At 44.9% G+C, this 13,577-nt stretch overlaps 1 protein-coding gene across 5 annotated transcripts in view; it reads left to right on the forward strand.

The window, feature by feature from the left end:
• Nucleotides 1–13,577, forward strand: part of STX18 (syntaxin 18) — a 485,190-nt gene that overhangs the window by 106,353 nt on the left and 365,260 nt on the right. For 3 of the 5 annotated variants that reach the window (XM_085600230.1, XM_085600233.1, XM_085600234.1), the window contains exon 7: nt 535–626. In XM_085600230.1, the coding sequence (XP_085456356.1) occupies nt 535–626 (92 nt within the window). The remainder of the gene's footprint in view (nt 1–534; nt 627–13,577) is intronic. The other 2 variants (XM_085600232.1, XM_085600235.1) reach the window with 1 other exon arrangement.

Consider the following 13,577-nt stretch of genomic DNA (forward strand, 5'->3'; position numbering starts at 1 on the left):
CAGCAGCCCACATGCCTCGAACTGAATATGCTACTTACCAGTATGCATCTGTTCTTGGCATGTAGGGCTGCTGACATTCATATCGCCCACCCTCCTCCCCGGCGCCTGTAGCAGCTGCAGCTCTCAGAATTACTGTATAGCATGGTCATCACTTTCTGTATCTACTCCATCACTGCCACAATGGCGAAAAACAATCTAAGGATGGAGAGGATGCCCATGCGCACTGTGGTCCAGGGGAGGAGTCACCTATCTCAGGATACTTCGAAGACTCTTCCAGGACAACAACGTGCAAACATCCAGACCCAACACTAGGCGGCGATCTATGCACAGATATGAATGTCAGCAGCCCTACATGCCAAGAACAGATGCATACTGGTAAGTAGCATATTCATTTTCGTCGTGCTATTCACATTGTTGATAAGTTGTTTCCTAGTGACCGAGCACATACAATCCAACAGAATTTGAATTGAACACTTTTTTTTATGTTTAAAATTTACAAAAATACTTGTGAACTTCATTTTTATGTTTCATTAGCAGAGAATAACTTGCCCGAAACGCTGAACAATTTTGGTCTGTGGGAGGATGGAAAAGGTGAAGATGAGCTGTCGCCTGAAGAAATTCAAATGGTAATCTTTAGAATTGAACTGTCTACTTCTGCGAGTCTAATGAAATATATTTATTTTTGTTTATTTTGCTTGTTTTTACGTTGATCGTGTGCAGTCTGCATCGCCAGATCATACATGTGCACAGGTCGGATTGTGGTATCAAGGGTCAAGACCTTGTCCATCTGATGCCAAGGCAGATGTTCATGGTCCTAGTGACCAAGTCCAGGAGGCATGTGCATGTCATATTAAGCAGTTCACATGGTAGGTCGATCAAAGCGGTTAGAATAGGTGTGTCTTAGGTTTTCCTCTACTCTGCATCAGTGATCAGCCCAGTCAGATTTTATTTGGCAGTTATTTCAGAGATAAGGGGCTGCCACATACAAACTTCGGTCACCCTCATGATGCATCTGTTTCTGGGAGTGACCAGAAGACTCCCTTCTGGGCACAAGTTACATATTAGGGTATATTGAATATATATATATATATATATATATATTTATATTTGCAGGTATTTGGATTGAGTGCGTTTGATACATTTGTGCATGAGGCAGAGGATGGGATTCTGTCTTTAACAGGGAGCCAGTGCAGATTCCTGAGCTGGGCTCCCATTGATTTATGTTTTCATCCATAAATTAGTCTTTCTACTGCATCCTGTACATTTTGTTGTCTTTTAAATTGGTATGCGAGTTGCCCAATATACAAAGCAGTACAATACTTAAGTGTTGCAAAATGGGTTATGCACATTTAGTACAGTACGCCCTGTTTTTGTTTTTTGTTTATTTTTTGGTTTTTTGAGGACCCACTTTTGGGCTTTTTACTGTGCATGAGTCTCACTAATTGTATCTCAGCCACCGTAATCACACAGTAAACTGCTACACATCTCTTATATGCTTACAGTATCCACCTTTAAGATGAGGCCACTGTGATGCAGCTAGGATAAGGGGCTCTTGACTGGCTACACGTGAAGATGTGTGCATGTGTGTGAGGGCTGCACATATGAGACTACCGTTATGCGCCGGCCCGGAACTGCGCACAGGTAGCCTGGTGCAGAAGGAACGCTGCGTGGCTAGAAGTTGACTAGGGGTAGGCCTTATATTAGTGGCCACTCATAGTTAAAATCAGTATAGTTTCCTGTTTTGTCTGCAATGACACATTATTGTAGAAGAAAGTTTCAACGGCAGACTTATGGCTCTACACCACACTCCAGTTTCCTCAGTAAGTGGTCCCTTGCACTGATACCCCTGCACCAGCCGTTGCGTGGCGCCTCTGTGTTCCAGATCCTGAAAAAGCAACTACAAACGGGGGTACACCAGGCAATGAAGTCCAAGACACTTTAGTGGTATTAAACGTCTTTATTTCAACTTTTATTGTTTCCTTAAGTTAATAGCACATACAGCTCAGCCAACGCGTCTCGTTCCCACAAGGAGACTTCATCAGGGCTTAATAACACGAAAGCTCAAAACACCGCGTGTAGAAAATCCAAAATCAAAGATCCAGTGTGTTGCGCTGGATGCAAAGGGAATTCCCAGGGCCAAGTCATGCCCAAAAGCGAAAATCTGTATCTCTTGTAAGTGAGTCCGCGTCCAAGTCAGCTTGGGGGGAGGAACTTCGTGCCCCCTTGGAAGATGTGCAGTGGAAGGGCATTTGTGCACTGATTAAATTAGGGACATGCAACACACGGTTTAAAATGGTGCATTTCAACTACATACACCGCACATATATTACCCCAGTCCTGTTACATAGACACTAATAGGTTGGATGAGTGTCCTCTGTGTCTGGGCAGCTCCGCAACATTCCTCCATTTGGCCTGGCACTGCCCCTCGATGTGTGCTTTCTGGGACCTTGTTGTTCAAAGGTTTGGGTACATTGAGGTTCTGACATTAGACGCAGACCCCAGCAAGTGTCTTCTGGGAAATATTAAGAAACAAAAGGGTAGGAAAATGGAGTGGATATGTATACAATTGGCCCTGCTACTGGCAAAAAGACGTGCTGCCATCTCATGGATGGAACCCTTGGGTCCTAGGGAACATGGTTGAACGAAGGATGTTAAAGAATGGGGGGGCAGCAGAAGAGATACGTCTTCGACAGTGTAGGAGAGATGATAAGGCGGCAGACGATTTACAGACTTGGGGACTGCTGCTTGTGGGGTTTGAGGAGGCAGGGGAGGGACACGAGAATCACACATAGGACTCCCATGCTTGTTGATACATTTCTTCCATTTTTATTTGTTACCCGGGAAATGAAGACACCTATCCAGAGAGAAGAGGTTTGGACGGTGCTTACTATAGTGATGTTTTATGGCCTTATAAAATTATTTTTAAGGAATTCCTACTGCTGTGCGGCGCATGTGGGTTGGGGGTGGCTAAGTTCGTACAAAAACATTGATGGGACAGCAGTTGCTAAGTACTGTCAAAGTAACTTTAATGCAGGTTTGTCATACTTTTATGGTCCTTGACACTGAATAAACTTTTATATTTTCATGTCGTATTTGTGCAGTAACATAGATAAAAACGATACAAACGAACATTTCATAGCGTTCAGACTGTTAGGAAAGGGATATAATCCCTAGCACCAAATACCCACTATGACAGACTGTTACCAACCATAGAATTTCATAAATATGAGTAATTGCGATTTAGAGTTTAAAAAGATCCCGTATATCTAATGTGATTCATAACGTTTTCTTATGGCCATTGCAACTTTAATATAATTGGAAACTGCAGAGCAAATAGGAAAAGTAGAGAGTGCAAAAAAATTAAAACCATCAATATAAGTACAAAGACGAATTTCCCTCAGAAGTGGGGCTAACAATTTTCCCCTTTGCTCTTTATAAAGAGGGCAGAACAACATAATGTGCAGAGTATTCTGAGCTGCCAGATTGTCGCAAGGACAAGGCATGAGTTTATCGGCCCATCCTGATTGTTTCGGCAATGCCACTAAAAAGTGCAAAGTGCGTATACGAAGTCTGGTAAGAAAAAATCGTGTCTGTACGTTGGTAGTGAAAGTTAAATAAAATTGCTGTTGTACATAAAACAAGCGTGACGGACCTGTCACTACCGGTTGTGAGCAGCGCGTATTTGCCCTAGAACAATGCGCCTCCTTTATAATGGCTTTCGCATTTGTGTGGATGCTAGCAGGGTTGTCATAGTAGTGTCCTAAGCCTATCTCATGAAGTTTATCTCTCACAAATCGGAGCCAAGGGATCGACACTGTGCTGTCCAGATTTGTACAATCCTTGATGACATCCCTTGAGAGGCAATATCTATTCTATCCTCTAGAAAATCCACCCCCAGCTCACAATGACAAAAAAGTGTGGGGGCACTGTTTGGGGTTATCAATAGCCTTTTTATAAATTTGTTTTCCAAAACCTGTAAATGGCGGCTTTTATGGTAACCCCAAACTCCTGCCCCATAAGATGCCACAGATAAGCATTTGGCTTTGTAAAGAGTAACCAGCTCTGTCACCGGCTTGTGGCCTAGCTTGCAGGCAAAGCGGAATAACCCCTCCACAACCCAGCTGATATGTTGTATCCTTGCAGTGATGAGAGAATCCCAGTTCATAGTGTTATTAAAAATGTTCCCCCAAGTAAGGAAAATTGGTCACCTTGTCGATAGTCTTACCCCTTACAACAAACTTTCTAGTTTTAGTTTATTTAGGCCCACACACCATAATAAACTATTTAATAAAACTGACTTTTAGGTCAAGTGCTGACATGAAGTCTGTAAAAGCATTAAGTGATTTTTGAAGACTGTTAGCTGTCAAAGCCATTAGCACGGTGTCGTCCGCATACAATAACAGTGGGACCGCTTTGCCTCAAATTCTGGGAAAATCAATTTTCTTCTCTATTAAAAAGCCTCTAGCCCATTAGTGTACAGTAAAAAGAGAAATGGAGCGAAAATGCACCCCTGCCGAACACCTTCTGTGGAGGCAGTAGGCCTAGTCTTTCTTTGGTGTCTTTGAGGGTACTGGCTCTCTCCAGATCTTCTCAAGCTAATCTCCTCAGTTCTTCTTTCATTTGATTAAAAGTACTTTTGTAGGCCTGCCTTGCACTTTTGATTTGGATTCTGTCACGAAGGTTAGCATGAAGGGCCATTTTAAGGTTATTTTGGGCTCTAGAGCACTCTGTGTTAAACCACCGTATCTCCTGGGGTTCCCTTCTCTGAACAGATCTGGTTAGACATTTGGCTACGTCTGCACAGATCAGTTCAAAAATCATGGCCAACCTACTGAAGGAAATGGTGAGGGGAATATGGTCACTAGCATTGGTTGGTTCCACCTCAGTTGCTAACAAGTGGCAAAAACTTTCTCGAGAGGAACATAAAATCAGTAACACTTTCCCTGCCTCCTCCAGCGTAAGTAGGGCACTGTGGTAAGGGACTTCTGACCGAATTATTAATCAGGCCCAGGTCATTTTCAATAAAGATGGAGTTTAACCTCTTTTGTGCCCATGACGAGATAGTCTCGTCATGGAGCACGGTCGCGCTGTGCCCATGACGAGACTATCTCGTCATGAAACCCGCCCACTAATGTAACGCCCGGCACAGGAGGGGGAAAGGGCGTGGCACAGAAGGGGTTAAAGCCTCACTCTGTGGTGTATGGATTCAATCTGGCTGAGGCTGACCCTCTGTGTCCAGCAGCCCACAGACTCGTTTGGTGCTATACATATAGGTGGTACAGTGGAGATCTCCTGCCCAGAGGATGCATATGGCTGCCACTTCCTCGCAATATTATTGATTTCCGCGTGTAGGGTTTCAATAACATGACAACTATTTTGGTTGAAGAGGTTATAATACCAATTCACCAGTAGGAACTTTACTTGAATCTGGTTGGAAAGCAAGATTAGTTGGTATCAGATTGAGGCACTTACAGCATGGGCTTGTATGGACCGATATTTAACTGAAATTAGCATCACCAGCCCTCCTTTTGCCCTCCCTGCCGGTGAAGGTGTTGCATCGACGGTGAAGGAATGGTAATCGTCCAACACAATATCGTCCTTAAGCCATGTTTCCTGGAGGCAGATGATATCAAACCCCCTAATATACTGTAACCATACCTCATTAAATGATTTCAGACAGATACCTGCGATGTTCCATGAAATCATTTTAAATGGTAGAGTGGTGTGACCCAGGTTCGCTAAGCCCACCTGTGTACAGTTGGACGCAGTCACGATGGGCGGGGTTACTAGGCCAGTCCCCTCCGGGATTATCATTGGAGATTGAAGTGGAAGGCTGAGAATGGGTTTCATATTAATCTATAATCATACCAGTACTGATATTGTTTTGCAAAAGGGATCCAGATGAATCTGTAAGCTGCCTACTACCAAGATCAACTACATATGAGTTTCTCCCTAGGTGGACACGTTGTGGACTTGCTCTTCTCAATTTGGCTGGGCTACCAGATCGGACAGGTAGTCAGTCAATTTCTGTCAAGCCAGAGAGAGCATCAAAGTTGTTGGGGTGAATAAATGGAGAGGACTTTCGGCGGGGAGGTATCTATTTGGACCTAGTCAAGGGGGCTGTTGTCTCATAATGGTCCCCTGGTGGGGGAGATTGGAAAAAGCCCAATGGACACGCCTTCATAAGTTCACTAGGAGAATCTCTGAGGAGCTTCAGAGCAAACTGTGCACACCTTGCTTTGCTAAAATTGAACACTACACAATCCCCTTCCATACATTTAGCTGTGTAACCCAACCAGCTCACCCGCCTTGCCATGATGATATATTCAAGACAGTTTGTCTGCGATAACATTTTTCAAGAGCACCAATGCGCTGATTTGTTTGAGGCTCTGACAACTTTGTTGTTGACCAGGGGCGAGATGAGGAACCCCTGTCAGGATCAATGTATACGGTGTGCAATCAGGGGGTAAGTTTAAGGTGTTATTCGCCCCCGCCCGGTTAGGAGACCATGCATTGGACCATTTGCATTTGTTTTCTTGCAACGGTCTCCCCCGCTTGGAGGGCCAGGTCTTGGTTGATTTGTGACCCCTTGCTCCATTCTTCGGTTATCCCCGTTCAGATTCCCATGCGGCCCAGGTTCCCATGATGTCGGGACCTTTCAATTATTATTGCCATTTGTAAGCGGGAGCTTTTGAGAGGCGGCCCTGTTAATTATAATAGATGATCCTCTTGTAGGGGTCAGCCCACTCATAGGGGCAGTAGGGAGAGTGACATCTACCCTTTTATCTATACTACTGGGAAGGGTGGTCATACTCTTTTTGCTTTTCGGGTGCCATTAATTTCCCTAGACCCTGCAATAGTCTGGCAAGATGCTCTTCTATACAAACTAAGCGGGATAAAATGGGTGCAAGGCCTCTTGTACTGAAGGACTGGGTTATTCTAAGACCCAGCGGTGCCAGAGGACAACACCTGAAACCTTCGTGGGTTACCTGTTCTGGCGTACAAAACACAGAGACACGGGACACTTCCAGCGACGTCAAAGATCAGCGTTTATTTACTGCAGGGATACAGTAATCGCAAGAAGTACACAATGTGTAGGTTCTCGGAGACTGCTTCAAATTGCAAAAGTGGATCGCTCCTTTTATACACGTTTTTGCCATTGCACAACATGGCAAACAAAGGTTACAACTCAGTTCCCACAATAAACTTCAAAAGAGTCGCGTTCATGTTTCAGGAGGCCGGAACATAATTACAGCAGCATTACCGGTTCCCAACTGTAAAAACATATCATCCCCACAGTTAAACACATTCCATTCTGACTGTAAACACATTAAGAAAAGGGACAGAAACAGATGCAAAGAAAGAACAAGGGTGCACGACAGATTGGAAAAGCGTGTTGGGAGTAATAACGGGAACTTGATTACAGGATCAAAGACCTCGTGCCCAATGCATGCACGACTGAAACAATAGACCAGCACGGTAAGATGAGCCTCGAGCGGGGCCATCTGCCTTTGCCGTGTCATTTCCCCTATCATAAAAGTCACCCTCAAAGAAACACGTATCCTTCGTGTAAGCTTGGGAGTCCCAGGGTCACAGAGCGGACAAAGTCCGTTCGCTGGCTACTTGAGGGCAAGAGACCAGATGGATGCCGCATCTAAAATGGAACCCGAGGGTTCGGACGGACAAACCCAAAAATGAGACGAACCATACGTGGTTGCGTAGCGAAAACGCGTACACCCACTAAACTCGTCATTTGCGGTTCGTAGACACCAAACTCATCCATATTCGACAACACCCAAAAAGTGTCGTTCCGTCTCGCACGGAACCTCAGTACCACCTTACAAAATTTTCAAGTCAATGTATCAGTTTCATCTTGCGCAGTAGCTTTTCCTCCACCATTTCGAGATCTACTGGTGTTTCCTAGAGAGTGGGTTTGTTTAGTTCTTTTAACCTTTGGTGAAGGACCCTTCAGTCTATAGTCAGCCCCTGCCAGTTCAGTGTGCTTCCTCTTCCCTCCTGTTACATTCTGGGAGCCAGTTTTTTCCGCTGTTGGTCGAGGGGTAAACTCATCTCCCTCACATGTAACACATAAATCACCCTGACTCAAAATTATAACTGTGGGCGAAAGTGGGGCTTGTAACCTCTGTTCAGGATCTTTTCAGCCGTAACTGTGTAGGCGTCCACAGTAGCGGGAGAAGGTGGTACAGGGAGTGGGGCTAGTGAAAGTATTCGCTCAGCCAGTTCTATTTCCTTATTAATTGCCCCTACCGCCTTTTGAAGGAAACCATCTAAGGTAGTGTCAGTAGTTTTGCAGCAGGCGTGGGTTTCCGTTTCACCATAATGAAATTAACCTTGTATAGACACAGCTATGGGAGAATAAAACTATCGCCTACACACAGCTACACCAAATTGTATCTTGACGCCATTATCCCAAAGTGAAGGCGAGAGAAACCAAGAGGGTAGGCCCAGCCCAGCCTCCTCTGGGCTCCGATGGGTGTGGACTGCCCCCCTCACCCTCCCGGCCTGGTCTTAGCCCGGGCACGCCTGCACGCGTCTTGCGCTGCGGGAGTGCCTAGTGCGTTTTGCGCACCTCCTGGCGCGAAACAAACGGCGGCGGCACTCGGGCAGCAAAGGAAGCGGGTAGTCCCTTGGTCCCCGGTGCTGGATTCCTGCTGTACTGTATGTTCAAATATAATAAAAACAAATTCTTTTTTTGAAAACTACGGGATGCTTTAATGGTTTCCTTCAGTTTTTAAAGTTTACAATAGCAGCGTATTATAGGGGCAATCTAATGTAAGCAAACATATTGTAAAATTGTAATGCGTGCTGAAATGAGATGGAGCCAACACAACTTCAGTACGTGACCCTTAGAAAGAAATTTGATTAGTGAGGTATGTTATTGGCAACCCCCTATATTATTAGAATTTAAAAGAATCATAGGGGAGGAAGAAAAAATAATTTACAAAAAATATATGGAAGTAAGAGAGACATGCTGGATCAAGTGTGAGAGTTAGTAGTACTATTTCATGTGGAGTAGAGAAAAGAACATGAACTGGGCTTTGTCAAGTCCAAATAGTTTCTAATTTATGGTAACTAATTAGAGGTATTTTTCTGAGGTGCCCCATAAAGATTTTCCCTTCAATATATTTTTTAAATCCCATGCAGTTTTCATTTGTTGTTCTTGCAAATTCATGTCACATCATAGATATTCTTTCTCAGCAGCATTATTTCAAGAGGGCAGAAAAAGCCCAAATATTCTACTTTAATATTTATAGTCGTATGTATTTAATCATATAATGCCACTTAGCAAGACCCATACATTATACATAAGTAATGTACAGTATATTGTGGAAGATTGTTTCTTAATGGAAAGAGGTGCTTATGTAGCTTCACACAGAATACCCGTTCTAAAACTCAATTGGGTTCACCAAATAAAAGATGTATGTCTTATTACAAAAAGTGTGCAAATATAGGCTTGTTTCCTGTCGAATGCACCATTGTATGGTTTACCCACATTATTTTCCTCTGGGATTTTTAAGGGACTTTGTTAAAACAAATAGGGTAATTGTGCTTCCTTGCAACACATTTTCTTGATTAATAACATTTTCAGTACTATCTGGTGAATTTATAATTTTTTTTTAAAGAAACATTTGCCTTTTGCTTTGCGTTGAGAGCCCTTTTGTATTGATGTGTCATAAAATAAAAAAAAAGCAAGAAAATACTCATCACAGAATGCGGTGCATAAGGCTACATAATCTCCTGCAGCTTAATTTAATCATCCTTCCTGCATAGTTAGTTCTCCATTGCTGTATGATTTCCGTGGCCCTTTCCATGATAGAGCCCTAGGATAAAACTGTTCCAAAAGCACTTATTACAGAGCAAAATGTCTTATAAAAAGGTTGTTTATGCCCATAGTCTGTCAACTGCAGATATTTACCAGCCCTCAGTGTATCGGAGAAACAGAGGGAACACATTCAGTGTGGTTGAAAGAAAACTTTGTGCATAGAGGGTTCAATGTTATGCATTGTTTTATTTCTAATACAGTTCAGGTGTATAGGCTGTTCACATATAAAGTGTAGGTTTTCCTTAAAGGCTGTACATGAAAATAACACAGGAAGACCATGTCTAGGTCAAATATGTGCAATTAATGTAATACAGGCAAATGCAGCTCTAGCCCGACTTGTGTGCATATTACAAAAGCTAAAGACTGTGACATCAGCTTGTAACTGAATGGGAAGTATTAAACTTTTGTGAGTATACTACTTATAAGATTCGAGTTAAAAAGATATCCAGAACACACACTATATCACCCAAGCCTATACCCATGAAGCTTTTGGGGTGTTGTGTAGTTCCTACTAATCTGTAGGATCTGTGCATTGTTTTGACAACATAAACTAGGGGCTTGGTGTCAAGACTGATTCCGGACACCCCAGCAGGATATGTTGTCCTATAGATCAGCTAGCTCACAGTGCCACTGTAAGCTCCCCTAAGCTTACCAGGGAGTGAATGGTTTCTGGCAACCACTGAATATGAGAACCCTGACCACTCGTGCTCACTTATTCTCAGAGTAATGTACAGAGAATACACACTGGAACGTTTTCAGTAATACTTATTGAACCAACGTTATTCTTGCATAAAAATACGTGTGCTGCCATGATTAGTAGACCGAAGCAGATAAACGCGATTACAAGCCCCAAAAGCGTAAAGAGTAGATATAGTTCTACCATGGTGCTGGACAATTGAATATATACAGGCATATAAACAAGGCAATAATCTAGCGTACTCCTACTATGCGAACCCTACTTTAAGTGTAACTAGGGTGTGTGTAGGTGTAAAGGCAAGAATCCCCCCAAAGGATGATCCAACCCCATTACCTGATGGGATAGAGTGAGGGACCCCGTCTTGGTCACAAACTGGATACCCCTCACGAGATTTCAGGTTTCTGCATGGAGATTTCTCAGCAGGCAAAGAGCCTCGGTGTCAGCGGAAGTACCTCCTCTACTAATCTATCTGGATGCTTATCTTTTATAACAGAAAGCAGCCTCACAAGGTACGCATAGATTAGTGATTTTATGGATTTATAGATAGCCCTGTCGCCCCGTGTATGAAGATAGTGATGACAATTGTAAGTAGTTTGAAATGAGACCTTGTACATGATGTTCAGGGCGTTGTGACGATGTTCTGCAAAGCTAAATGTAAAAGCAAGTTTAGTTTCAGAGAAACTAATCCAACAATCTCAAGCGTGCAAATGTGTGCCCCAAATCACAGCTGGAAATGTTAATTGTGAGGATAATGTAAGAAATGTGCTGCTTCGCTATATGGGTCTTACTCGAGAATATAGCACCCACTCCTCGTACTAAGGTTCAGTATCTAAAAAACTATCTCAAAAGCCAGTAGATAATCACAAAAAATGTTTTTTTTTCCTAAAAAAAAAAAAAAAAAATCTTAAAAGTATCTAGAAGCTGGCTTCCCATTAAAATATGTGTCAAAAGTCATTATATTATTTGAGATCCCAGGCACTGAGAAAGCCCTGTTGCCTAGAAAAAGAGACCAAATTGTTCCCACACAGAAAAGGCCAATTGCTTGTGTTCCGAGGCATCCGCAGGCATTCCCAGAGGTGCACCTCGTAGCATGTTTATGGAGCAAAGGTAATTCCATCCAGTTCCCACAGCAGCAGCTGAGGGAGGAGTCCTGTCCCCCAAGTTGCCCGCAGAGCGGTTGCTCATATCACTAGTAGCTGAAGCATCCCAGGGTGGCTCTAAGAATGCATTCATCATCAATGGAATACGCAGGGACAGCAGTACGCATGGGCCTTTAAGGTGTCCATCAGTACTTCATTGTCTAGTGGTGCAACCAATTCTGATCCGAGACATATATCCAGGACGCATTCTTGGCTGCATAGCAGGCAGCGGAAGTCAGGTTGTATGCAGTCAAGCCAGACCGGCCTGAACAACAAGAACCAGTGCTCATTTAGTTCTTGAAACCAAGGTGTGCCGAAGCAGTGTATCTTGCGCTCACAGCAACACAGCACTAGCAGTGCTGTCTCCATTCCGAGTTGAACTGGGACGTCCATTGCGGAGCAGAAAGAATAAAACCAGTATTCCCGCAGTAATTAGCAGGACAAGCGGGAACCAATAAAAAAAACGCTTCCCAACACGGAGTGTATGAAAGATGGTATAATTCAGAATATCATCTGAAAGGTGCTAACCAAAGCAGAGCCGATATATTTAAAAAAATACACTATATGGGCGTGGCCGGGCAAGATGGCCGAGCGGACGTAGCTCGCCTCGGCTCCCGGTCCACGCGCTGCACAGGCACGGCTCTAGGTGGCTGCAGAGCTACATCTCGGGCGATAACACAAAATGGTGTGCCGAGGACGCTGTCGGTTAAGGCCGCCCCCGGGAGGTAGGTTTGCTGCCTGCGCGCTGGCGCCCCGTGGAGACTCCCGCTGACTCTTCTGGGCTGGGGGGCACATTAATCAGCTTCACTCTGACGGCGGCCCTCCTCCGGGACATCCCGCCTGGCGCTTGCCTGACCCCGCGATGGCGGCAGTCGGCGCCCTTCGGATGAAGTTCAGCGCCTTACCTGGCTCCCTCTAACCTTACACCGGCTCCCTGTTCAGCCTGCGGTCTCCCCCTACATCCCCAACCTGCTACTTGCACAGCCAGTGGTCTGGGGATATCACAACGTGCTCCTGCTGCACTCCAGCACGCCCAGAAGGACCACAGACTATACCACCCCCCATCGGTCCTTACTTGCTGGTTGCCCGCCTACCTGGCTTTGCTGGCACCGACTGGCCACGATCCACTCCCCATGGGGCATTCCTAAATAGGAAAACGCATATTCCTCACAGACTCCGCGCCTGGGAGTCCGACAGCCCTATCTCTGCCTTAATCCCCCCATCTAGTTGCCTGCAACAGGGAGTGCAGCAGCTTCATCTTCTCAGATAGCTACTCAGGGGCCAGCCTGGTCCGCACCATATGCCGCCAAAGAAGACGACGAGCAAGCAGACGGGTAGAATCTCTGACTTTTTCATTCCTTCAGACAAACGCCCGATGCTGCAGGGCGACACAGGAGCCACTGCAATGGCGATCACGAAAGCGGATTTGGCGGCTATGTTTAAAGAATTCAAAACGGAACTTCGCAAGGACCTAAGCCAGGACATTAAAACCTCAATAGATCAACTGCGGGCGGACCTAACGAACCGCATGACCTACCTCCAGCAAGATGTGGACTCTGTGGGCACTAGGGTCCTTGACCTGGAGACACATTCCCAGGAGCAGGAGCGACTAAACACAGAGCTGTGGGAAGTTGTCCTCCAACTTCAGGAGCAGCTCCACCTATCTCTCCTCAAGACGGAGGACCTTGAAAATCGGTCACGGATAGAGAACGTACGTATTCGAGACCTTAAAGAGGGTGCAGAGGGGCCCTACCTGGCGGCCTTCGTGGAGGGCCTGTTTGCGGAGATTCTGGCCCCCCAAACACTTAAAATCAAACTGGACAGGGTACACCACGTGGGCACCGCACAACCTGGTGAGCAGAAAAGACCGCGCGATATCATAGCAAAGTTCCATTCT

The sequence above is a fragment of the Triturus cristatus genome, chromosome 4_2 (assembly GCF_964204655.1).
Source record: "Triturus cristatus chromosome 4_2, aTriCri1.1, whole genome shotgun sequence".
Lineage (NCBI taxonomy): Eukaryota > Metazoa > Chordata > Amphibia > Caudata > Salamandridae > Triturus > Triturus cristatus.